This window comes from Ovis aries, chromosome 14, assembly GCF_016772045.2.
Source record: "Ovis aries strain OAR_USU_Benz2616 breed Rambouillet chromosome 14, ARS-UI_Ramb_v3.0, whole genome shotgun sequence".
Lineage (NCBI taxonomy): Eukaryota > Metazoa > Chordata > Mammalia > Artiodactyla > Bovidae > Ovis > Ovis aries.
The window spans coordinates 60449036-60473866 of record NC_056067.1 but is presented as its reverse complement, the minus strand read 5'-3'; the positions used below and the strand labels follow the sequence as shown (position 1 = coordinate 60473866).

The 24831-nt window shown below is 41.6% G+C and overlaps 1 protein-coding gene across 1 annotated transcript in view; it reads left to right on the top strand.

Annotated features, from left to right (window-relative positions):
- The window catches only part of LOC132657140 (zinc finger protein 677-like), a 31857-nt gene extending 7026 nt beyond the window's left edge, over positions 1 to 24831 (top strand). The window contains exons 3-6 of the mRNA XM_042231200.2: positions 9228 to 9333; positions 10449 to 10505; positions 13778 to 13904; positions 20802 to 24831. Of these exons, the coding sequence (XP_042087134.1) occupies positions 10470 to 10505; positions 13778 to 13904; positions 20802 to 21265 (627 nt within the window). The 5' untranslated portion in view covers positions 9228 to 9333; positions 10449 to 10469 and the 3' untranslated portion in view covers positions 21266 to 24831. The remainder of the gene's footprint in view (positions 1 to 9227; positions 9334 to 10448; positions 10506 to 13777; positions 13905 to 20801) is intronic.

The following is a 24831-nucleotide window of genomic DNA, read 5'->3' as shown; positions in this document are numbered from 1 at the left end:
GTCACCCTGCTTATTTAACTTCTATGCAGAGTATATCATGAGAAACACTGGACTGGAAGAAACACAAGCTGGAATCAAGACTGCCGGGAGAACTATCAATAACCTCAGATATGCAGATGACACCACCCTTATGTCAGAAAGTGAAGAGGAGCTAAAAAGCCTCTTGATGAAAGTGAAAGAGGAGAGTGAAAAAGTTGGCTTAAAGCTCAACATTCAGAAAACGAAGATCATGGCATGCGGTCCCATCACTTCATGGGAAATAGATGGGGAAACAGTGGAAACAGTGTCAGACTTTATTTTGGGGGGCTCCAAAATCACTGCAGATGGTGACTGCAACCATGAAATTAAAGGACGCATACTCCTTGGAAGGAAAGTTATGACCAACCTAGATAGTATATTCAAAAGCAGATACACTACTTTGCCAACTAAGGTCCGTCTAGTCAAGGCTATGGTTTTTCCTGTGGTCATGTATGGATGTGAGAGCTGGACTGTGAAGAAGGCTGAGCGCCGAACAATTGATGCGTTTGAACTGTGGTGTTGGAGAAGACTCTTGAGGGTCCCTTGGACTGCAAGGAGATCCAGCCAGTCCATTCTGAAGGAGATCAGCCCTGGGATTTCTTTGGAAGGAATGATGCTGAAGCTGAAGCTCCAGTACTTTGGACACCTCATGCGAAAAGTTGACTCATTGGAAAAGACTCTGATGCTGGGAGAGACTGTAGGCAGGAGGACAAGGGGATGACCCCGGATGAGATGGCTCAGTGGCATCACGGACTCAATGGACGTGAGTCTGAGTGAACTCTGGGAGATCGTGAAGGACAGGGAGGCCTGGCGTGCTGCGATTCATGGGGTCGCAAAGAGCAGGACAGGACTGAGCGACTCAACTGAACTGAACTGCAATTTCTCAACCTGAGCACACCTCTCTCTTATTTTAGGACATGCAAAGAGGAGGGTAGCTTATTATAGAAGTCCAACCTGCAGCCCTTCCAACTCCTACCTCAAAATTACTTTTTATTAAGGAAAATGGAAAGTACTTCTGACTTACGGATGGTTGTTTCTAAATGAACAAAGTGATTTAAAAAAAAAAAAAAGAGGTTTCATGGAAAGTGGACTCCAAGAAAAGAGGTCCCAGAAGACAAGGTCTTTATATGTTCTGCAACAATCTGTCATTTGACTCCTGTCAATTTTGTTGCTTGACTTTGGGTAGCATGTGATGAGGTCTTTCAAAAGTATCTACTTCCCCTTGTCCCCCTCCTGTGGTAATTAGCACTGTTAGCTGCATTGACTGTTGCGTGCTTTATAGGAAAAATCAGAAGTTCGTTTTTTGTTTTGTTTTGTTTTGTTTTTTTGCTGTGCCACATGGCAGTCCGGTTCTCAGTTCCTCATTCATGGATGGACTCTGTGCCTCCTACAGTGGAAGCACATGGTCTTAACTACTGGACCACAGGGAGTTTGCCTCAAAGGTTACTTTTGCTTAAAAGATGTATTTACTTCCTGTCATGCTTATTGTCACATGTCTCTTTGTCTACATTACATCTTGTATGTTGTTATTTTACATTTCATTCCCTAGAGCATTGTCTCTGCCTCTAGTAACTAAGTTTTCCAATCACATTCCTTTATCTGCATAACAGTACGTTAAAATTTTCTTTAAAATGTATTTGTTTTTGGCTGCACTGGGTCTTTGTTGCTTCAGGGGCTTTTCTCTACTTGCAGCGAGCAAGGGCTACCCTCTAATTACAGTGCATGAACTTCTCATTCTAGTGGATTCTCTTGTTGTAATGCGTGGTCTCTGTGTGTTTGCACAGTAGTTGTGACTCCCCAGCTCCAGAGCACAGGATCATCACTTGTGGCCTACAGGCTTAGTTGTTCTCAGGCATGTGGGAATTTCTTGGATCAGGGATCAAACCTGTGTGCCCTGCACTAGCAGGCGGATTCTTTACCTCTGAGCCACAAGGGAAGCCCTAAAGCTTGCTCCTTTACATATATATTGGAGCCAATGAACTGGGTGAGCTTAGGTTACTGTGTAGATAGGGAGTTGATGTATTGAATGATTATTGTGTAAGTAGAGAATGTTTTGCTTATTTTTTATTTTTTAAAAATGACGGTCTTTTTGTATTACACAACGTAACTGACATGAACCACTTGTTAATGTCATAAAATGCCTATATGTCTATCTACTGATAGATTTCTAAGAGGTATTTAGAAAAGTGTTTATTTTTTTATTTTTAAAATTATTTTAGGTTATTCCCTGACAGTCCAGTGGATAGGATTCAGTAGTTTCACTACAGCGAGCATGGATTTAACCCAAGATCTCATAAACCACATGGTCCAGCAAAAAAAAAAAAATATATATATATATATATATATATATATATATATACACACATAGTGTATGGAATTCTTTATTTTCTGAATGCAGTATTTGTTGAACAGTTACTAACTGCCATTTAGTTTTTACATTATTCATTAGACTGCTTCTTTAGCATTGTTTACCATTCCAGTACATTGCCTGTTTGATGCTTGTTTGCTCAGTTGCTCAGTCTTGTCTGACTCTGTGGTCTCATGGACTATAGCCCACCAAGATTTTCTGTCTATGGAATTTTTTTCAGGCAAGAATAGTGCACTGGGTTGTGATTTCCTGCTTCAAGGGATCTTTCTGACCCAGGGATTGTATCCCCCTGTGCCATGTCTTCTGCATTGGCAGGCAGCTTCTTTACCACTGAGTCACCTCTCTATTCCTGTATGTTCTTTACCATTTAAATAAGTATAACTGTGCATAAAGTGTGTACAATATACCATTAGTTTCTCCTCAGTTATGAGACAGCAGTGTGTTTAGTACAAAGTAGGATGAGCTTTGAGGTCATGGTGGGAAAATACCTTTTCTTTATGAACTGACATGAGTTTGCATAAAATGAATGTTTTCTGATTGTATTTGAGACTACACTACCCTAAAGTTAATTTGAACTACCTATGGTCAGTCTTTTTTTAATACTTATATTCCTTTAGTGTTGTGTAGTTTTAAGATCATCATTGCAAAGATTCATAATTCTGTTCAGGATGGATATGACTTTTGGTATAATATGTGTTCAACAGGAAATAATTTATTTATGAATTGTAACTAATAGAATACTTGTGGTTGTTTATGTCTTATAGATATGTCTCATATAGATATGATCAAGAAATTACAGGCCAAAGCAAACTGTGGTAAAGGGCAAATTTTTCAAAGAGTGATGTTTGGAAGAGCTGAAAGCCTTGAAATCAAAGATTTTCGCCTCAGGAAGATCCAGGAAAATATACATGACATTGACATTATCTGTGGACAGAAAATGAAAGAGATGACAAAGGAATGTCTACATCCCATAACAAAAACCTCACTGATGGAAGAGATCATCATAGCAGAAGTGATGCAGGAAATGGACCTTTTGAAAGGCATGGATCAAGCTTTCAGGATGAATTGCAGATGGTACAATCTGAAGGGATAATTTTTGAATGTAGTCAAGTTGTGACAAACATCAATGCCTCAAGTTTATTATCTCAGAGAACTCGTAATGTCTGCAAAGTCTTTTCTCATAAACACAAGAATGCTGTTATGCATCCTTCAGAACTGTTACCAGACCATGAAACACAAAAGAAAAGACCTTACAGATGTAATGAGTGTGACATAACCTTTCTTCAGGACTCAGAACTCACTGAACATCAAAAAATCCATACAGGAGGAAAACCATATAAATGTGATGTGTGTGGCAAGGCATTTAATCAAACTATAAAACTTGCAATTCATTGAAGAATTCATACTGGAGAGAAACCACATAAATGTGATGCATGTGGCAAGGCCTTTAAGCAAGCTGCAAAATTTGTAATTCATTGGAGATATCATATGAGAGAGAAACCATATAAATATGATGTGTGTGGCAAGGCACTTAGTCGTACTAGCAACCTTGCTGTTCATCAGAGAATTCATACTGGAGAGAAACCATGTAATTGTGGTATATGTGGCAAGGCTTTCAGTGTAAGTTCAAGCCTTGCAGTTCATCAGAGAGTTCATACTGGAGAGAAACTATGTAAATGTGATGTATGTGGCAAGGCCTTTAATCAAACTACAAGACTTGCAATTCATTGGAGAATTGATACTAGAGAGAAACCACATAAATATGATGTACGTGACAAGGCTTTTATTCAAATTGGAAACCTTGCAATTCATCGGAATATTCATCCTGGATAGAAACCATATAAATGTGATGTGTGTGCCAAGGCATTTAGTCGTAATGGCAAACTTGCTGTTCATTAGAGAGTTCATACTGGAGAGAAACCATATAATAGTGGTATATGTGGCAAGGCTTTCAGTGTAAGTTCAAGCCTTGGTTTTCATCAGAGAGTTCATACTGGAAAGAAACGATATAAATGTGATGTATATGGCAAGGCCTTTAGTCGAATTGCAAAGCTTGCAGTTCATCAGAGAATTCATACTGGAGAGAAACCATGTAATTGTGGTATATGTGGCAAGGCTTCCAGTGTAAGTTCAAGCCTTGCTGTTCATCAGAGAGTTCATACTGGAGAGAAACCATATAAATGTGATGTATGGCAAGGCCTTTAATCAAACTACAAGACTTGCAGTTCATCAGAGAATCATACTGGAGAGAAGCCATACAAATGCAATGTATGTGACAAGGCATTTAATCATACTGTTTAATCATACAGGAAATCTTACTGTTCATTGGAGACTTCATACTGGAGTGAAACCATATAAATGTGATCTGTGTGGCAAGACTTTCAGAATAACTTCATACCTTGCTGTTCATTTGAGAGTACATACTGTAGGAAACAATATAAATGTGTTGTATGTGGCAAGGCCTGTAATGAAGCTGCAAAGCTTGCAGTTCATCGGAGATTCCATACAGGAGAGAAACTATGTAAATGTGATATATCTGGCAGAACCTTCAGTCAAACTGCAAAGGTTGCAGTTCATCGGAGAGTTCATACTGGAGAGAAACCTTATAAATGTGATGTGTGTGGCAAGGCATTTAGTCATACTGAAAACCTTGCTGTTCATCAGAGAGTTCATACTGGAGAGAAACCATATAAATGTGATGTATGTGGCAAGGCGTTTGTTTGTAGTGGAAACCTTGGTATTCATCAGAGAGCTCATACTGGAGAAAACCTTACAAATATAAAAATTGTGACAAACCATTTAGGCACAGTCATCCATAATTCATCATCAGGCAGTTCAGACAGGAGAGAAACCATATAAATATGATGTATATGGCTGGTGCTTTACTTGAAACGACGAACTTAGAAACCATCGGAGAATTCATACTAGAGAGAAACATTAGAGATGTGACAGTTGTGAGAAACATTTTAGTGCAAATGTCGTGAGTGTGACGGAGCCTTTAGTCAGTGTTCAGGCCTTATAATTCAGAGAATTCATACAGCATAGAAAAGATACAAGTGAAATGAATGTGGCAGAGTTTCTAGTGCGTGTTCAGCATTAACTGCCCATTAGGCAGTTCATACAGGACAGTAACCACATATATGTTATTTATGTTGCAAACCTTTCAGGCACAAAGAATGATGTTGCAGATCATCTGAGAATCCATATGGCAGTGAAAACTTACACATGTAGAGAATACAGTAAAATATATCAACTTTTTGACCCTCAGAAAATTCAAACTGGAGGAAAACTACACACATGTGTTAGGTGTGGGAAAGCTTTGATTCTGTGTTCAGGCCTAACTCGCCATCAGTTAATTTTTTTTTTCTTACAATACTCTGATGGTTTTTGCTGTACATCAACATGAATAGGCCATAGGCGTACATATGTCCCCTCCCTCCTGAACCCCCCTCTCTCACCACCGTTTCCCTCCAGATTGTCCCAGAGCAGTTGCTCATACATCAAACTCCCACTGGCTCTTTTACATATGGTAATATATATGTTTTAGTACTAATCTCTTAAACCCTGCCATCCTATTTCTTTTCTTTTTTTCAATAGTTTTTCCTTAGCTTTACTTTTTCTATCCACATTTATGACTCAGATTTAATGTTTAATTTACATTTCTTTCCTGCCTTACACTATCAAATACAGAAGTCAGTGGGTTATTTTGAAACTTTTGTAACATTAAAATGCACATAGACAATGACAGGGAACATAGTAGGTGCCCTGTAAATGTAAAGAAAGACAGTTCCTTTAGAACTTGAGTTCAGTCAGATAATACACATAGAAATATGAATAGTGCCAAGTTGATAATTTTGGTGAAAATAAATTCTAGTGTCTTCTTAAGAATATTTTACAATGTGCTTTGTTGTATACAACTGACAGATCTATCAGAAGCAGACAACAAAGAAATGATAGAAAATATATTACAATTTTCAACAAGAAGTAAATTGCCTAATTACTGTTAAGTGATCATATGGTAATTTGACATTCCATTACATTGCCTTAAGTACTATATATTATGATGTAAACAAGTTTTTCTCATATAACTAATTGAAGCTTTCTCATCATAAGCATGGAACAGAAGCTTTTATAAAGAAGAATGAATTTCTCATTAAAAGTTTTTTTCTCTCTTTGTCTATGCCAAGTCTTCAATATGCTGACTTCTTTCTCTTTTTGCAGCAATCAGACTATGAATTCTCCACATAAACTTGGCTGTGGTATGGTTGGAGACTGGCATTTTGATGCTTCTTTTGGTCAGTCTGGAGGACTCAATGTCTTTTTTTTTTTTTTGGCTTTGCTGAGCTTTTTTTTTTTTTTTTTTTTTTTTGCTGCACGTGGGCTTTCTCTAGTTGCAGCAAGCAGAAACGACTTTCTAATTACTTGTGTGCCAGCTTTTCACTGCTGTGGCTACTCTTGTTGCAGAGCACAAGCTTTGGAGCACAAGCTCAGTACTTGTGTTGCATGGGCTTAGTTATTCCGGGGCACATGGTATCCTCTCAGACCAGGGATCAAACCTGGGTCGTATGCATTGGCAGGTAGATTATTTAACACTGGACCACCAGGGAAGTTCTACTTGGTGTGTTTTAACTGGGCGCTATGTATGTTCATACATTGCCAAACAAAATTGAGGTCTTCAGCCAGTGACTCGGAGATCTGAAAACCAGGAGAGACTACCCCAAACTTCTCTGGACTTGGTGAAGAGGTGGATGAACCCAAAAGACCCTTGCTGAAATATCAAGGCTAGAATGTCCAAAGCACAGAATGGTGCCTGCTTTTCTCAATCCTGCATTGCCCTCAGGGTGCACTTTTGCTGGCCACTGCAGTGACTAATAAATTTGATCCTTGAAGAAGTGAAATGTCAAGACATTTGTCTCCTTAGAAGTGTTAGTATGAAGTAGCCCTTTCTACGGAGAAGGCAATGGCACCCCACTCCAGTACTCTTGTCTGGAAAATCCCATGGAGGAAGAACATGGTGGGCTGCAATCCATGGGGTCGCTGAGTCAGACACGACTTCACTTTCACTTTTATGCACTGGAGAAGGAAATGGGAACCCACTCCAGTGTTCCTGCCTGGAGAATCCCAGGGACGGGGGAGCCTGGTGGGCTGCCGTCTATGGGGTCACACAGAGTCAGACACAACTGAAGCAACTTAGCAGCAGCAGCAGCAGCAGCAGCCCTTTCTAACAGTTGTGTTTCACATTCTAGCTAGTCATCCATACACAAAGCCAATTCTTGTTTACTTAAACTGCTTAAATTAATTCTAATTGCAGGAATATTCCTGGGTTCAGCTAGCACTCCACATCAACCCCCACCCAACCACAACCTGGCGACCAGACCAAGTTTCAGTTCCCAGGCCTCTGAATCACTTCAGCCTCATCAACACAACTCCAAGTACAGTTTGGTTCAGTCGCTCAGTCAGGTCTGACTCTTTGTGACCCCATGGACTGCAGCACAACAGGCCTCCCTGTGCATCACCAACTTTTACTCAAACTCATTGTGTCAGTGATGGCATCCAACCATCTCATCCTCTGTCGTTGGACATTCAGGACTCCAAATGTTATGCCAAAACCATCTTTCTTTCCATTGTGATTATCCCACAGAATTTTAAGGTTTTATTAAAAATGTTACAGTTACTTAAACTAATGAGCAATCAATGGTGCTACACAAGACATGAGAGACCCTCAAGTACCACTTTGCCGGGGTCCAGCCCCAGTGGATCCAGGGTAATTTGAAGCGGGGACGGAGTCAGTGATTAGGAAAGAATTTTTAAATTAGAGATATAAAGAGAGATTAGGAAAGAATAGTAGGAAAATTAGTGGAGAAAAAAGGCTGAATAACTTGGTTTACGTGGAAAGCCAATAAAACCCCGAGAGAAGGGGCTTGCACCGCCTACGTAGGCCACAGGCATCTTCCCGGTCTCCCAAAGGAGCGGAGACACAAAGCGCCTCCACGTTCAGATCTTAGAAGCCCAGGCAAAATTAGTAGGCTCAGGGAGCCTCCACGCTCCAGATGGGAATTCAGCCAGAAAAGGAGAATGAGAACGACATGGGGGAGCCAAGCATCAATGCAAGACTCACAACTTCATTTTCAAAATCAGCTTATATACCCCAAGTTGTACATAAAGAAATAATGGAATATGCAGAGTAATGCAGGGGTAGCAGTCCTGACCCTTATTGAGGCCAGGCTTTCTTTTGCATACCTTCCCATATACAAAAGGTCTCAGGTGTTTTACATTATCTTCTGGCCAAGAGGCCTGTTAACATTTTTATGGCTCTCTTCCTAGATAAATGTCTATCAACCAGAAAACTCTTTTTCCCTTGAAGGATTTTTTTCTTTAATCTGCATCACTCTCAAAGTACTAAATAAAGTTACATTAAAAGATATGAAAACTTGGCAGCAAGTATTGGCTTAATCGGTTCTATTCTAATGATTTTGACTCCTCAGAAGCCCCTACATTCCTAGGATGTTTTAACCTTCCTGTGCCTCTTGCGGTCGGGAGGCTGTAAACAATCACATGTGTAGCTGTAAGAGTCCAGATAGACCTGTCAGGCAGGCTAGAAAGCCATCAGAAGGGTTTTTGGATTGAAACACTCTTGTTATGTCCAGGAGACTCATTAACTGGAGCTCTAAGTTAATTTTCTTTTAGAGGAAGGTGGTGGGGGACAGCCCCCCTGTAATGTTGGAAGAATAAGTGGAAAGCATAACACAGTAAAGCAGGCAGACTCTGGTTTGGGGGGTAGATGCTTGAGAAAGTCCAGGGGGGACCCCTGAGGCCTGATCCCGCCTTTGTGTTTTGTCAGGCCCCTTTCCTCATGACCTTTGCCATGGGCGGGATTCCGCATGCTGGCTCCCGGCACTACTTAACTGTGACAAGATACCTCTGGAACCAAATGGAGGAAGAAGCACGTAGGTGTACTCTCCACTCGGCCTGGCCCTGCCCGTGTGGCCCCGCGTGGCCCCCCTCGGCCTCCCTCGGGTCCGCCCCTCACACACTCAGGCACAGGCGTGTGTCCTATGCCCCTCCTCTCACGCCCAGGCCCAGGAGCATGCCCTACACCCCTCCCCTCACTGTGGCATTCTTCTGATACCAGTGGCTGAGGAGTCTTGCGTCCTTGCTTCAACGTAAGTATTTCTACAGCCAATTCCCAATGCTGAGACTTGGTAGGTGTGGTCCACCATTGGAAATGTCAGGTACTTGTTTTTGTTTTTGTTGTTAAGCTGTGCCTGTGGGGTCCCCTCTCCTCCCTATCCGTGGTCTCCAGTCACTTCACATCACCCTATTCCCCTACCCCTTCCTCTAGCCCAAGTAAATTCTGTCATTGCTGTGAGAGGCCCAGGGTCTGATTTCCTCTCTATGTAAGATCCTGAGGTAACACATACAGTGCATGAAATATGTAGTAATTTGTAAGGAAGGGTCATTTTAATTTTGACGTGGCACTTGGTAATTTTATAAGTATCAAATCACGTGTTCAGGAACTAGTTTAGAATTTCAGCTTTGGGACTGGTGCTTGAGCTGAAGTTCTTTCTCAAGTGTTGGGGAGGCATATTACTGTCATTTTCTGTTTTATATGAGCATGGTAGTAAATTGACTACAAAGACTCTTCATTTTAGGAGATTATTTTCAGTGATGGTGATTACTTGTATGAGCACTAGAATCAAAGAAATAATGGAGAAATAAATAAAATGGTCGCAGTGCTCAGATCTCTTTGAGATCCCCAGGGACTGTAGCCCACCAGGCTCCTGTGTCCATGGGATTTCCCAGGCAAGAATACTGGAGTGGGTCGTTGTTAAGTCGCTCAGTCCTGTCAGACTCTTGGCAACCCTATGGACTGCAGCTGGCAGAGTTTCCTGCCCTTCACCGTCTCCGGAACTTGCACAAACTCCTGTCCATCAAGTCCGTGATGGTGAGGGCTTCCCTGCGTGTGTGGTTGGGGCTCAGGAAGGGGATGTGTCGACCCTAAGCATTAAACAGCATGTTTTCCACTCTCATGATAGACCTCTGAAAACTTGTGTTCCCTCAGGAAGCCCAGAAGAGAAGGAAGATGAAAGAAAAGGAGTCAGGCATGGCTCTTTCTCAGGTAAGGTCATATTCTCAGTGGATTCTCAGTTTGTCCTTCCTGAATTGCCCTTCTCTGGACTCTCTAATCCTATCTGACTTGGCGTATCCTGTCTGACTCCTGTACATGCACACTCACCCAGGGCCTTCCCTCAGGGTCTGTCATCTCCACTTAGATCTCGTCTCCCCATGACCCGGTAACCTGGCCATTGTGAGGAGGCTCCCTTGGGCACCGTCCTCGACAGGGCTTCTCACCCACAGGTTGGAGATGGGGTCTCAGTGCTGTTGGGCAGCAGCGGTTCCTTAAGGCCCATGTGGATGCGCTGTCTGCTCTCTGTCAACCAGGGTAAAGAAGCTGCACCTGGAGTCAGAGGTTCATATGCAGAGTATGTGGTAAAATCTGGAAGAAGGAACTAACCAGGAGAAATTAGTTCTCACTTTTTATAGTACATTTAAAACTAAATGAGGACCTCCTTGAAAATGGTAGTGTTTCGGAATCGAATGGAAAGATCAAAAAAAGACCTCAGGGCTGGAGAGTGTTTCATTACATCATCTCATTTAAACTATGAAATATAGTTTGCTATTTTTTTTTTCTTTCTATTTTGGCTGCACAGTGCAGCTTGCAGGGTTTAGTTCCCTGAATAGTGGTTCAACTTGAAACCCTTCAGTGGAAGTGTGGGATCTTAACCACTGGACCACCAGGGAATTTCCCAACTTTAGTAATCTTGATTTAATGTTTTATTATTGGAATAAAATAGTAAACTCTGAGTTTTGTTAATAACTGTATACCTAAAATTAAGAATAAAATCACATTTTTATTTTAAAAATATATTTATTTGCTATAGTGACTCTTCATTTCTGTAATGGCTTTTATCTAATTCTGATGAGTGTTGGCCACTCTCTAGTGCAGTGTGGGGGCTTCTCATTGCTGCGGCTTCTCTTGTCTTGCAGCCCAGGGTCTAGAGTGCACTGGCTTCAGTAGTTTCACCTCCTGGGATCTGGAGCTCTGGCTTAGAAATTGAGGCTCACAGGGTTGATTGCCCCTCAGCATGTGGGATCATACCGGACCAGGCAACAACCTGTGTTTCTTACATTGGTCAGTGGACTCTTTACCACTGAGCCACCGGGGGAACCCTCATATTATTTTTAAATACAGGTATTTTATACAGATTGGCATTAAAGTATTTTGTGTATTATTTTCTGCTTGTACTTTTAATATTTTTAATGATATAAGATAATGTTGAGGACTTCCGTGGTGATACAGTGGATAGCAATGTGTCTGCCAATGTAGGGGACATGGGTTCCATCCCAATGCCTGGAAGATGCCGCAGAGCAACTAAGCCCATGCCCAACAACTGCTGTGACGGTGCTCTGGAGCCCGGAATCCTTAACTACTGAAGCCCGCAATCCTTAACTACTGAAGCCCGCATGCTTGAGCTTGTCTTCCGAAACAAGAGAAGCCACTGCAATGAGAAGCCTGGGCACTGCAGACACAACTCCATGCACTGCAGCCACAAGTAGAGAGAGCGGGATCACAGCAACGAAGGCCCAGCATAAACAAACCAAATACGCTGTAAAAAGGAAATAGAATGTTAACAAACTTACTGAATCAAACTTACATTTGATTCACTTTTAATGTCCCAAAGATGCCAAAATATAGGAGAAGGGAATGGCCGACCACTCCAGTTTTCTTGCCTGGAGAATCCCATGGACAGAGGAGCCTGGCAGGGTACAGTCCATGGAGTCCCAAAGAGTCTGACATGACTGAGCCAACTGAACACCAACCTCCTCGCATAGCAGAGTGAGTGCTGAAAAACATACCTAAACCTCTAACTTTCCTCCTGCAGATTCTTAAGTCATGTCCAGTTGCTTTTGAAATAACATCCTCAATTTAGAGGCCTTGCAGAAATCAGCCTCTACCTGGCATCACCCCTCTATGTTCCCTGTATCCCAGTCACACTGGCTGACTTTCTGTTCACTAAATATCTTCCTGCCTCAGAGCCGGCACTCAGGCTCTTCTCTCTGCTTACAAAACTCTTCCATTTCCCACCTTGCCAATCCTAAGTGTTTCTTCCTCACAGAGACCTTGTCTGACTTCTCCATGTAGGTCAAGACTTTCTGTTGAATCTTCTCTTAGCACCAGGCCTGTTTTAGAGCACATATAACAATAGTGATGTTAAAATTATGGATGTGATTGGCCGGCTGGCTGCTCGATGGTAAGCTCCGTCATGTTCACTGCTGTACTCCCAGTTCAGGACACAGAACTGATGCTCACTAAATTTTGATTGAATGAAAGAAAAAAAAATAAAGACAACTCTTCTTGTTTCAGTCAATTGTGTTTCCATGTGCATGCATGAGTGCATGGATATGTAACTCCATGATTTTAGTACAAAACCATCTCATAAATATGGTTTATGCTTAGAGCAGTTGCAGTTGTATCTTAAGTGTGTATTCCATGGCCTTTAACCGTTTCTACCTCATCACATGAATAATGTAAATAGTAGTCAGATTATTGACATTGTGTGGGTTGAGGGGTAGAGGGGGTGACCCTGTACAGTGACTATTATGCTGTTCCATTGCACTTCAGCTCCCTTGAACTCGTTTCAGGTATTCTCAGGGAACTCTCTGGGGATGGTCTTTTATACTGTTACTTAACTCTTTGACTCCTTAGGTTCAGTTGTCTCTCCCAACCACCTGAGCTCCGGTGCTGTTGCCTCATTTCTTAGCTGTTTGATGGGAGCTGTTTATTAGAGTGACAGAGCTTTCTCCCCAGTAAGATGGACACAGATCTTTCTCTACTGTTGCTGTTGTGTTGATGACAAATTCATATGGGTAAAGTCTTTTAGAGTAATATTAGTGTGTATGAAGTGTTGAGACACCTCTCATCAGTGTGATGACGCCATCCTCATCACAGTCTGTGTTCTTTTAAAGCCACTGTGGACTTTGTCCTCTCTGAAGACAGCAGTCTTGCTGAAACTCAGCTAGATAGTGAATGTCACTCAGTGTGTAGAACATAACACTTCTGCATCAACGACCCACTGTTGATTGGAATTTGTATATTTTTCCTGCCTTGTCCATACCCATGATGACTTCATGTTGATTGGAGGATATCATCATCTTATGAAAAAACAGGAGATTAAATTAGAGAGCAACAATTTGCTCCATATAGATTTGCATGGATGTATCAGAATATTACTTGAGCTGAATTGACCTTACCTGTCTCACGTCTTCTCCTTTTCTGTGAAAATAAGAACCCTCCTCAGGGCCCATTGGTGAAATGTGTTTTCATTTCAGGCACAGTCGACCTTCAAGGATGTGTTCCTAGATTTCACTCCTGAGAAGTGGGAATGCCTGGACCCTGCCCAGCGGACCTTGTACAAGGACATGATTGTGGAGACCCTCAGGAACCTGCTGTCTGTGGGTGAGGATCACTTCCCTCTGAAGTAGAGATCTACTTTGGGGTATCTCTGCATTTCCCCTCGCTGTCTCTTGGGAGCCCTGTTTTTCTTGTCTGAGCTGAAAACCTTGTTCACTCAGACATGTAAGATTTCGTGATTGGCATCAGGAGGTTAAATCTGTCTTTTCTTTTGGTGACCTGCCTACTGTGTAATACACAAGGAGTTTTTCCAGAGCTTGAGTATTTATAAAACTGATTTCAAACTTTGAAATATCCAGTTGCCTGTGTTATACCCCTGTGTTCTTGGTTCAGTAAATCTTGGAAAGGAACTAGATACATGATATATACTATACTGTATAGTATACTGTTCCCTGTGCATTCAGAAGGAGGCAAATAGTAAAGTAATTTGTGAAATATTTTTCTGTCCGTCATAATGGCCTCACTTCTTGACTGACAAAAGAGCTGGGATTTTCCACCTGCCAATGCAGGAGACACAGCTTCGATGCCTGGTCTGAAAGATCCCACATGTCACAGAGCAGCTAAGCCCGTGGGCCAGAACTACTAAAGCAGCATTCTAGAGCCTGGAAGCTGCAATTACTGAGCCCACATGGGACAACTACTGAAGCCCGTGCACCCAGGAGAAGGCAAAGCAAATGAGAAGCCCAAACACTACAACTGGAGAGTAACCCCTACTTGTCCAACTTGGGGAAAAGTCCAAGCAGCAAGGATCACTCACTCCAGCCAAAGTAAATGAATAAACAAAATTATTAAAGATACCAAATGCATTTATTAAAAAAAAAGAACGTTTGGAGTCTGGAAGAAGCCAACTGTGACATTTCTTCTAAGCAGGAATTTCTGATAGTGACCTGAATTATAACTCTATTTTTGTAGCCAAGAAAGATCCCTGGATTGTAGACAATGAGGTGCTAATAGCAGAAAATCAGATGAGTGGGAAAGGATCAACACTGTGATCCCAGGTCAGCTGGGACAGAGAGGAAGCCACGCCATTTATCGTGTTTGGGAAGCTCTCGAGGTGCAAGAGTTCTGTGAGAAAACAGATATTTAGTGTTTGTGAACTCTCACAGGAGATTTTTCTTCTCCTCAAGTTCCTACTCTGTTCTTTGACCTGTGAAACGTACATCACCCTCCAGTGGTGCTGTAGCGCCCACAGAGACGAAGGCAAGGCCTTTTGTTTTGTTTCGTTTTGGCTGTACTGGGTCTATTTCCTGTATGGCCATTTCTCTGTTTGTGACAAGTGGGGGCTACTCCCTGCTTGCAGGGTGCATGGCTTCTCTTTGTGGTGGCTTCTTTTGTTGTGGGGCACCAGCTCTAGGCACACGCGCTTCAGTAGTTTCAATATCTGTCAGGCTCAATATCTGTCCTTTAGCTTAGTTGCTCACTGGCATGTGAGATCTTCCCAGGACAAGGATCGAACCCATGTCTCCTGCATCGACAAGCTAACTTTTTACCATGAGGCCACCGGGGTGTTAGGGAAATTAAAGAAATAGTCCTGTTTAGGCTTCAAGACAAAGCAGTGCATTCCTCTGTGCTTGCCCCCAACCTGCCTGGACACACCCTGACTGTGAGTACTCTGACTGCCTGCTGTGAGTGCAAGGCTTGCAGCACCATAGAAGAGTTGGCACACAAATCTTGAGATTGTTCACCCTTGAGATTGTTCAAAGAGGCTCTGACCAACCCAGCCCCAGGCTTAGGAACATCCAAGTTTCATAAGACAAAACAAGCAGCATTAAGATGAAACCAGAGCTGCTGTTTGCTCACAGATTGATGATATCAGTCTGCATCCTGGGATGATAAGCAGGAACCCCGAAACGCAATGTTAAAACCTCACCCATGGAGTGGACAGGATGCCTGGGACCTTTTCCCAGTTGGAACTCCAGATACGCTGCGTCCTGGGACTTCCCAGGGCTGTTCCAGTCTGGATGTTGATCAGAAGCCAATTTGGTGATGTATCCTCTGCTGTTTCCATTTCCTTGTCTTTTCAGTTCAGTTCAGTCGCTCAGTCATGTCCGACTCTTTGCAACACCATGAACTGTAGCATGCCAGGCCTCCCAGTCCATCACCAACTTCTGGAGTTTACCCGGAGTTTACCCCATGTCCGTTGAGTTGGTGATCCCATCCAACCATCTCATCCTCTGTGCTCGCCTTCTCCTCCTGCCCTCAATCTTTCCCAGCATCAGGGTCCTTTCAAATGAGTCAGCTCTTCACATCAGGTGACCAAAGTACTGGAGCTTCAGCTTCAGCATCCGTCCTTCCAGTGAACACCCAGGACTGATCTCCTTTAGGATGGACTGGTTAGATTCGTATATTGAAAGTCAGCTGGATAATTTTCTAATAAATATTGGAATATTTATTTGTATAGAATGAGTGGCTTATTTTCTTAACAAATCCTTGGAACCTGAGATGAAAGTGAAAACTTTTGGCAAGGCATTAATTGGCGCTGTGAGCAGAATTTGTGAGACAAAACACCACTCTTTAAAAAGCAAGAGATTAAGGTTTATGACATTTTTATTTCCAGATGGGAAAATTTACCTTGTTACTCATTAGCTAATACATGGGACATCTTCTCTGGATGTGTGAGAAGTGGAACCATAAATTAAACAGGGCTGAACTCTTAGAAATTACTGAATGTTCGTGACTCTTACCCCTTAAGAAAGGATAAGAATCTGCCCTTCTGGATGAGAGGCTGGATCCTTCTCTCTCCTATTGTGAGGTACATAAAGCGAACTTAAAACTGTCTTAGAGAAGTTACTGGAAAATAATTATGTGATTAGTGAGGATGTTTGTCCATATTAGTGTCAAAATTGTATACTGGCTGATCAAATCCTCACTCTTTTAAGTCAGCTCTCTATTGAGCCGGCCCACAGCTCCAGTAATGTCTCCTACTGCCCTTTCTCTCGCCATTCTCTGTCCTGTTGTGGCCTTTCACCCCTCCCAACCCCTCTGTCTCCCTCTCCATCAGCTGGTCCCTTTCTAACTTCCCCTGTCTCTCGTGGGGAGGATGAGCCCAGCTTCCCCCACTGTTGCCCCCCGCTCTAGGAAGTTTCTTTACCCCTTCAGATTCTTCTGAACAGTCCAAGACCCCCATTTCCCCAGAGGGACGATCCAAGATTTTTATCAGCCCATCTGCCCTTGTTTTCACAGTCAATTTGAGCACTATTTGATCTGTATTTTAGCTACAAAACTATGACTATAGAAAGAAAAGGTAACTTTTTTGACATAGGATAGCTGTGATATTCTCTAGACTCTGGAGAAAACTGTTTAAAATGATTTTTTTTTCTTTCTTAAAGTCCACAACTGGTTCTTTTTGCATATGGAGTTAAAAGCAACTAACTCGTTGAGACAGCTAGCCTAGAAAAAAGCTTGAAGTTAACCTTTACCAGGGTATCCCAGATGACTCTAATGGTACGCAACCTGCCTGCAAGTGTGGCAAAGGTGGGTTTGATCCCTGGGTTAGGAAGATCCCCTGGAGGTGGGAATAGGAACCCACCAGAGTGTTCTTGCCTGGAGAGTCCATTGGAAAGAGGAGTCTGGCAGGATACAGTCCATGGGATCGCAGATAGTAGGGCGTAACTGAAGCTGCTTAGCACAGCATGCAACCTTTACAAACCTCTTTGCCTGAGGCCTCAACCTTGGGCAAATTAGAATTTCAAACCAAGGGGAAAGAAAAAGGTCAAAGAGACATTTTAAATCTCAGGCAGAAAACTATGGTCTCTGTCTGTCCATCTGTGTCCATCAAATTTAGTTGATGAGGCAGAAGATGAACAGTAACGGAAAAAGTTTATTGAAAGGAAAAGTACATGCGGCAAGGCATATGGGCAACCTCAGAGAGAGAGAGACGCCTTTGGGAAGTGTAAATTCTTTACAAAGGGGCAGTTTTCCAGGTCCTCATCTTCCCTCAGGCCAATCACCTTGTTTATTCGCCCTGGCTAATTTGTCTCAGGACCCTCCCTGGAGTGTGCACCCACACCTTAGCCAAGTTGGATCTTGAAGGGAAGCCTTCTGGGAGGAGCAAGACTCATTATGGCCTGGGATTATCCTGTGAGTTTTGACTCCAAGCAGCCTTTCTGGGCATGTGTAGTGTCTCCCTTATCAAACAGGGTTTTTTCCTTTCTTTGTCCTTGCCATAATTATTCCCTGAGATTAGAGAATGACTATGTATTTACCCTGTTTTTGTTGGGTGTAAATTCCTCAACTGGAGCCCACGTATTTCTTATCTCAGGGAATGCAAAGGGGAAGATGACACATTCAAGACATTTAACATGGAGCCCATCAGTCTCCTCCCAGAAAATTACGTTTTATTAGGGAGAAAGAAAGTAGGTCTGACTTACAGGTGACTGTTTCTCAATGAAGAAAATGATTTAATTAGGAAAAAAAAAGAGAGAAATTTTTTCTATGCAAAGTGGACCTCCAGGGAAAGAGGTCCCCAAAGGCAAAGTCTTTATATGATCTGTAACAATCTGTCATTTGACTCCTGTCAATGTTTTTGCTTGACTATGGGAAGCATGTGATGAGGTGTTTCAAAGGGCTCTATTTCCTCTTTGTCCCCCTTCTGTGCTGGATTCCATCAGAAGCCTGCTTTTTGGTCCGTGTAGAACAGCGCTGACACCTCCAGAGATTATTTTGGACCCAGCCTGGTTCTCTTCCTATTTGTTGCACCTGCGAGACGTCACTGGAAGAAGAGAAAGACTGGCAGCTCTTCGAGTGCATTTGGTGTCTCAGATCCTACACAGAGCTGCCTTCAGCCTGTCTTCCTGTTCAGAACCCTCAGCTCTTCTTGTTGTTACTAATTTTACCACAACCTTCAGGGGTGTGTGTAACAGGAATGTGGTTTGGCTCTTCTGTGATTGTAACTCAGGAAACCTGTAAGGACAGTGGATATTGAGGTCCTCTCTTAGACAGAACCTGAATTGAGATCTTGTTAGTATCTTGGAAACGATTTCCAGGAGGGATGGCTGAGTAACACAATTACACGGGTCAGTTCTTGTGTCTGATCTGAAGTTTCCTTTTTACACTCCTGGAGTTCATTGTAACTTTTTGTCCTCTGTTCTGCCCAAGTGGGCCCTGGTGGTTCAGAGCATGGATGAATCTGTAAGTCTCGGTTTCAGTCCTGCTTTTCCTCATTTACTTTCATATTCCATGGAGTTGTGTACAGGAACCCTGTGAATCCACTACCTTTATTTGTAAAACTGAGGTAATTAGTGCTGTTAGGTGGCATAGAATGTTGCCTGTTTTACAGAAAAGGTCAGAAGTTAGTTTCTTTTTTTTTTTTTTTTTTCTGTCCCATGTGGCAGCTTGTATGTTAGTTCCCCATTCCTGGATGGAATCTGTGCCCCCTCAAGGGTATGTGCGTAGTCCTAAAGACTGAATCACCAGGGAATTTGCCTCAAAGATTACTTTTGCTTAAAGAATATATTTACTTCCTGTCTTGCTTATTGTGACATCTCTTTGTCTCCTTTACATCTTGTATGTTTTTATTTTACTTTTCATTTTTATGAGTGTAGTCTCTGACTCTGGTTAATAGGTTTTCAAATAATATTGGTTTTCTTCATACCAATACATTACATTTTAAAAATGTTTTTATTTTTGGTTGCACTGGGTCTTTGTTGCTTCAGGGGCTTTTCGTTACTTGTGGCAGGCAAGGGTTACTCTCTACTTGCAGTGCACGGACGTCTCTTCTAATGCCTTCTCTTGTTACCGTGTGGGGGCTCTATGCCTGTGCACAGTAGTTGTGACTCCCGAACATGGAACGGGGTTGTGGCCTACAGGCTTAGTTGCTCCAAGTTATGTGGGAACTTCTCGGATGAGGGATGGAACCCTTGTGCCCTGTGTTAATTATCAGGTGGATTCTTTACCTCTGAGCCAGAAGGGAGGCCCCAAAGCTTGTTCCTTGACATGTATCTTGGAACCAATGAACTGAATAAGTTAAAGTTACTGTATAAATAGGGAATTGCTGTACCAAATGACTGTTCTTTAAGTAGACAGTGTTTCATTTATTAATATTTTGTTATTTAAAGATGATGGTCCTTATGTATTATACAATGTAACCAACATGAACCACTTGTCAATGTCATAAAATGCCTATATGTCTATCTACTGATAGATTTATAAGAGGTATTCAGAAAAGTTTTCTTCCCCCCCCCCCCCCCCCCCAATTTTTGTAGGGAATTTCCTGAACAGTTGTCACCTGCTATTTATGTTTTCCATTATTTGCTATAGTGCTTCTTTGGGATTATTTACCATTGCAGTGTATTGCCTGTTAATGAATGCTTGTTCAGTCAATTGTTCTGTCTGACTCTGTGATCTCATGGACAGTAGCCTGCTAAGCTCCTTATCCATGGAATATTTTTCTGGCAAGAATAGTTCAGTGGGTGCCATTACCTCCTCCAGGGGATCTCCCCCACCTAGGGACTGAAGCTCCCTATCCTATGTCTCCTGCATTTGCAGGCTAATTCTTTACTACCAAGTCACCTATGTAGCCCTATCTGTTCTCTACCGTTTACTTATGTATAAGCATGCATAAAGTGTGTACAATATGCTGTATTTTCTCCTCAATTATGAGACAGCAGTGTGTTTACTACCAAGTAGAATGAGTTTAGAAATCATGGTGCAAAAATACCCTTTTCTTTGAGAACTGACATGAGTTTGGAAAAAATTAATATGTTCTGACTGTATCTTTGAAGCTAGGCTACCCTAAAATTAATTTGAATTACATGTGATTGCTCTTTCATTTTTAAAGAGTTCTATTTGTTCACCATTTCAAATATTTTTAAGATCATCATTGGGAACATGCATAATTCTGTTCAGCATGGATATGTCGTTTAGTATAATACCATGTATTCAGCATGAAACAATTTATGAATTGTAATTGATAGAATGCATATGGGTTTTTATATTTTGTAGATGTATCTCAAATACAAACGATCAAGAAATTACAGGCAAAAGGAAACAGTGGTAAAGAAGAAATTTTTCAAAGAGTGATGTTTGGAAGAGCCAAAAGCCATGAAATTGAAGATTTTTTCCTCAGAAAGATACAAGAAAGTATGCATGACTTTGAGTGTGTGTGGACAGATGTGAAAGAAATGACAGAGGAACCTCTATATCCCATAACAAAAATCTCACTGGTAGAAGAGCTCATGATAGTAGAAGTGATGCAGGAAATAAGCCTGTTGAAAGGCATGGATCAAGCTTTCAGGATCAGTTGCAGATACTTGAATCTGAAGGGACAGTTTCTGAATGTAGTCAGGTTGTGGCGAATATCAACAGTAGTGCCTCAGGTTTACCACCTCAGAGAACTCGTAGTGTCCGTAAAGGCAATTGTCATAAACATGAGGTTGGTGTTATACATCCCTCAGAACTGGCGCTAGAGCAGGAAGCACACTAGAAAAAATCTTACAGTTGTAATGAGTGCAACATAACTTTTCTTCAGGACTCAGAACTCACTAGACATCAAAGAATCCATACAGGAAGAAAAGCATATAAATGTAACATATGTTGTAAGGCTTTTAATGATAAATCAACCCTTGTAGTTCATCAGAGAAATCATACTGGAGAAAAGCCATATAAATGTGATGTATGTGGCCACTGCTTTAAACAGTATACACACCTTCAACATCATTGGTGAGTTCATACTGGAGAGAAACCGTATACATGAGAAGTATGTGGCCATGGCTACACTCAAAAGTCACACCTTGGAATTCATTGGAGAGTTCATACTGGAGAGAAACCGTAGAAATGTGATGTATGTGGCAAGGCCTTTAGTGTAAATGCAAGGCTTGTAGTTCATCAGAGAGTTCATACTGGAGAGAAACCATATAAATGCGATATGTGTGGAAAGGCCTTTAGTCGAAATTCAGGCCTTGTAGTTCATCAGAGAGTTCACACTGGAGAGAAACCATGTAAATGTGATGTATGTGGACAGGCCTTTAGTCGAAATCCAATTCTTGTAATTCATCAGAGAATTCATACTGGAGAGAAACCTTACAAATATAACAATTAGGACAAACATTTTAGTGCACAGTCATCCTTAAATTGCCATCAGGCAGTTCATACAGGAGGAAAAGTGTAGAAAGGTAATTTATGTGGCAAAGTCTTCAGTTGCAGGTCTTTGCTGTTCATTGGAAACATTGGCGAGAAACCATATAAATAATGATCTATGTGGCAAGGCCTTTTAGTCAAACGGCAAACCTTGCATTTCATTTGAGAATTCATACTGGAGAGAAACCGTGTAAATGTGTTGTGTGTAGCTGATGCTTTACTGGAAACGCACAGCTTGAAATTCATCAGAGAATTCATACTGGAGAGAAACCATATAAATGTGATCTCAGTGGCAAGGCCTTTAAATGCAAACCTTGCAGTTCCTTGGAGAATTCATACTGGAGAGAAACCTTACAAATGTAGCCATTTTGACAAACATTTTGCTGCACAGTTAGCCTCACCATCATGCAGTTCATACAGGAGAGACAGCATAGAGATGTGATGTATATGGGCAGTGCTTGAAATGACCATCTAAGAAATCAGATAATTCATAGTAGAGAAAAATGTTACAAATACAACAAGTGTGAGAAACATTTTAGTGCAGATGTAATGAGTGTAGCAAAGCCTTTAGTCAGAGTTCAGGCCTTATAATTAATCAACGAATTCATACTGTATAGAAACCACACAAATGAAAAATACGGTAAAGCTTCTAGTGCATGTTTAGCCTCAACTGACCATTGGGCAGTTCATACAGGAGGGAAACCACATAAATGGAATTTATATGACAAACCCTTCAGTCATAAAGTATATCAAGTTTTTGACCCTCAGAAAAGTTGAACTAGAGGAAACCTGACGAATGTGGTAGGTCACGCAAAGCCTTGGTTCTGTGTTCAGACGTGATTAACCATCAGGTAATTAATTCTGAATGGAAATCTTACCCATATAGTGCATGTGGTGTCTTTTGGAAGGCATTCAGTTATTTACAAAACATGAGAAAATTCATACTGGTGAGAATCCGTACATTTAGAGCACAGTCCGTCCCTCCTAAGATTGGAGGAAATGATGTAAATATAATGTGTGTGGCCAGGTCTTCAATAACAGGTGTCACCTTTCCCATCAGCAGAGAATTCATAATGCAGAGACACAAATGTAAGAGTGTGGCAAATCCTTCAGGTGGCATTCAGGCCTCAAGAGACATCAGGTGATGGACCGGAGAGACCATCCGAATGCAGTCAGTGTGTCCAGGCTTTTGTCAGGTGTGTTTACACCTTAGGCTTCTTGAGAATATTCGCACTGGATAGAAACTATATCAATGTAATGAGTGTGTCAGGGCTTTTAGACAACAACCCTAAGTCAGGATTCAGTAAAGAAGTCACTCTGGAGAGAAAGCTTACAAGTGGCACGAGTGTGTAAAATCTTTACTTGGGGCTCACATTGCACTAGCCATCAGATGATCCATACTAGAGAGAACCTTACCAGTGTACAGAATATGGCACAACCTTTAGTTACTGCCTTAAACTCAGGATTCACCAGAACTTTACACTTTGGCAGTTTTATTCTTTATGCATTATGGAAGTTTTCACAGTTACTGTTCACTCTTTAGGTGTGTAAGAGTACATATCCTGGAGTTAAACCACATAAATGTAATAGTTGTGGGAAGGATTTTACCAAACTTCCAAATTCGGGAACATTCTGGAGCAATGCTCAAATGCAATGGGAGTGGGAAAATTTTCACCTTGAGTTGAAGTGTTAGACGAGACTCCATAGTGAAGAGGAGTCTTAGAAATGCACAGGCAAGGGCTTTCTGGAGGGTTCAGAGTACACTAGACTTCAGAATATATGTCTTTCCCAGAAACCACACAAAAGTCATGTGCACACTGAAGCTTTAACTCAAAGATCAAAACTGTGGAACATGACAGGATATATCTGGAGATCAAACTTGGACAGGTAATGAATATTGTGTAGTCTGTTCCATGAACTATTCACACCATGGGCATAATGAGGTGATTCATGCGTGTCAGAAACTGTACACTATACCAAATTTGGAAACATGTTTAAGAAAACAATATTTCCTCAAGAGTCCCCCCCCAAATTCATATTGGAGAGAATCCTTACAATTGTAATGAATTTGGCCATCTTTTGTGACAGTTCTTACAGTAGATTACAGAAGAGAGAATTCACTTGAGGAATTAATAAATCTTCAGTTCTCCAGCACTAAGCTACAATATTACTGCAGAATAATTAAGTATGTTGAAGCTTAATCGCATGTGTGGAAATGGCCCATTATCTTCAGTGTGTGTTTAATTAGTTGAATTTTCTTGAGAACATCACATTATTGTTCTTTATTTCCTGAAAGTTTTAAATTCTTATAGCTTTCTTAGAGACTTTCATGATGGTCTCTGCAAAGAAATGAGTAAGATGAAGGGGCTGACTTCATTAGGTGTGGTTCATTTATATCTATCTATCCTGGTAAAACAGGGACACTGAGATATCAAATTCGATGGTGTGTGAATTAGGATCAGCGAGGGACAGAGAACCATGTAAAACCATGAGATGAGTCAGCATGCTCATCATGTTCAGGGTGCCCTTCTGTACACAGGTCACCGTGGTTAAAGAACTGAATGCTCTGCCATCTGACCATGCAAACAGCAGGCTGGACATTGAGGGACTTGGGCTTTTCATGGGAGGGGAGTTGACAGGTTACTGGGGACTGATTGTGTCGGAGAAATAGTACCAGGGAAATGGTAGCAAATGCTGTTGTGTATAAATGATTAATGGAGACTTGGAAATTGAAGAGAGCAGTTTTCTTCAAAAATGTTAATCAAAGGAACCAGAAACAGGATGTGCATGTATCTGCTTCATCATTACCTGCTGCCATTTACAATGTGCCTCTGTTTTATTCAGAATGTATCATAAGTCTTGTGCTCCAATAAAATTTGTATCATTTTATCCATAA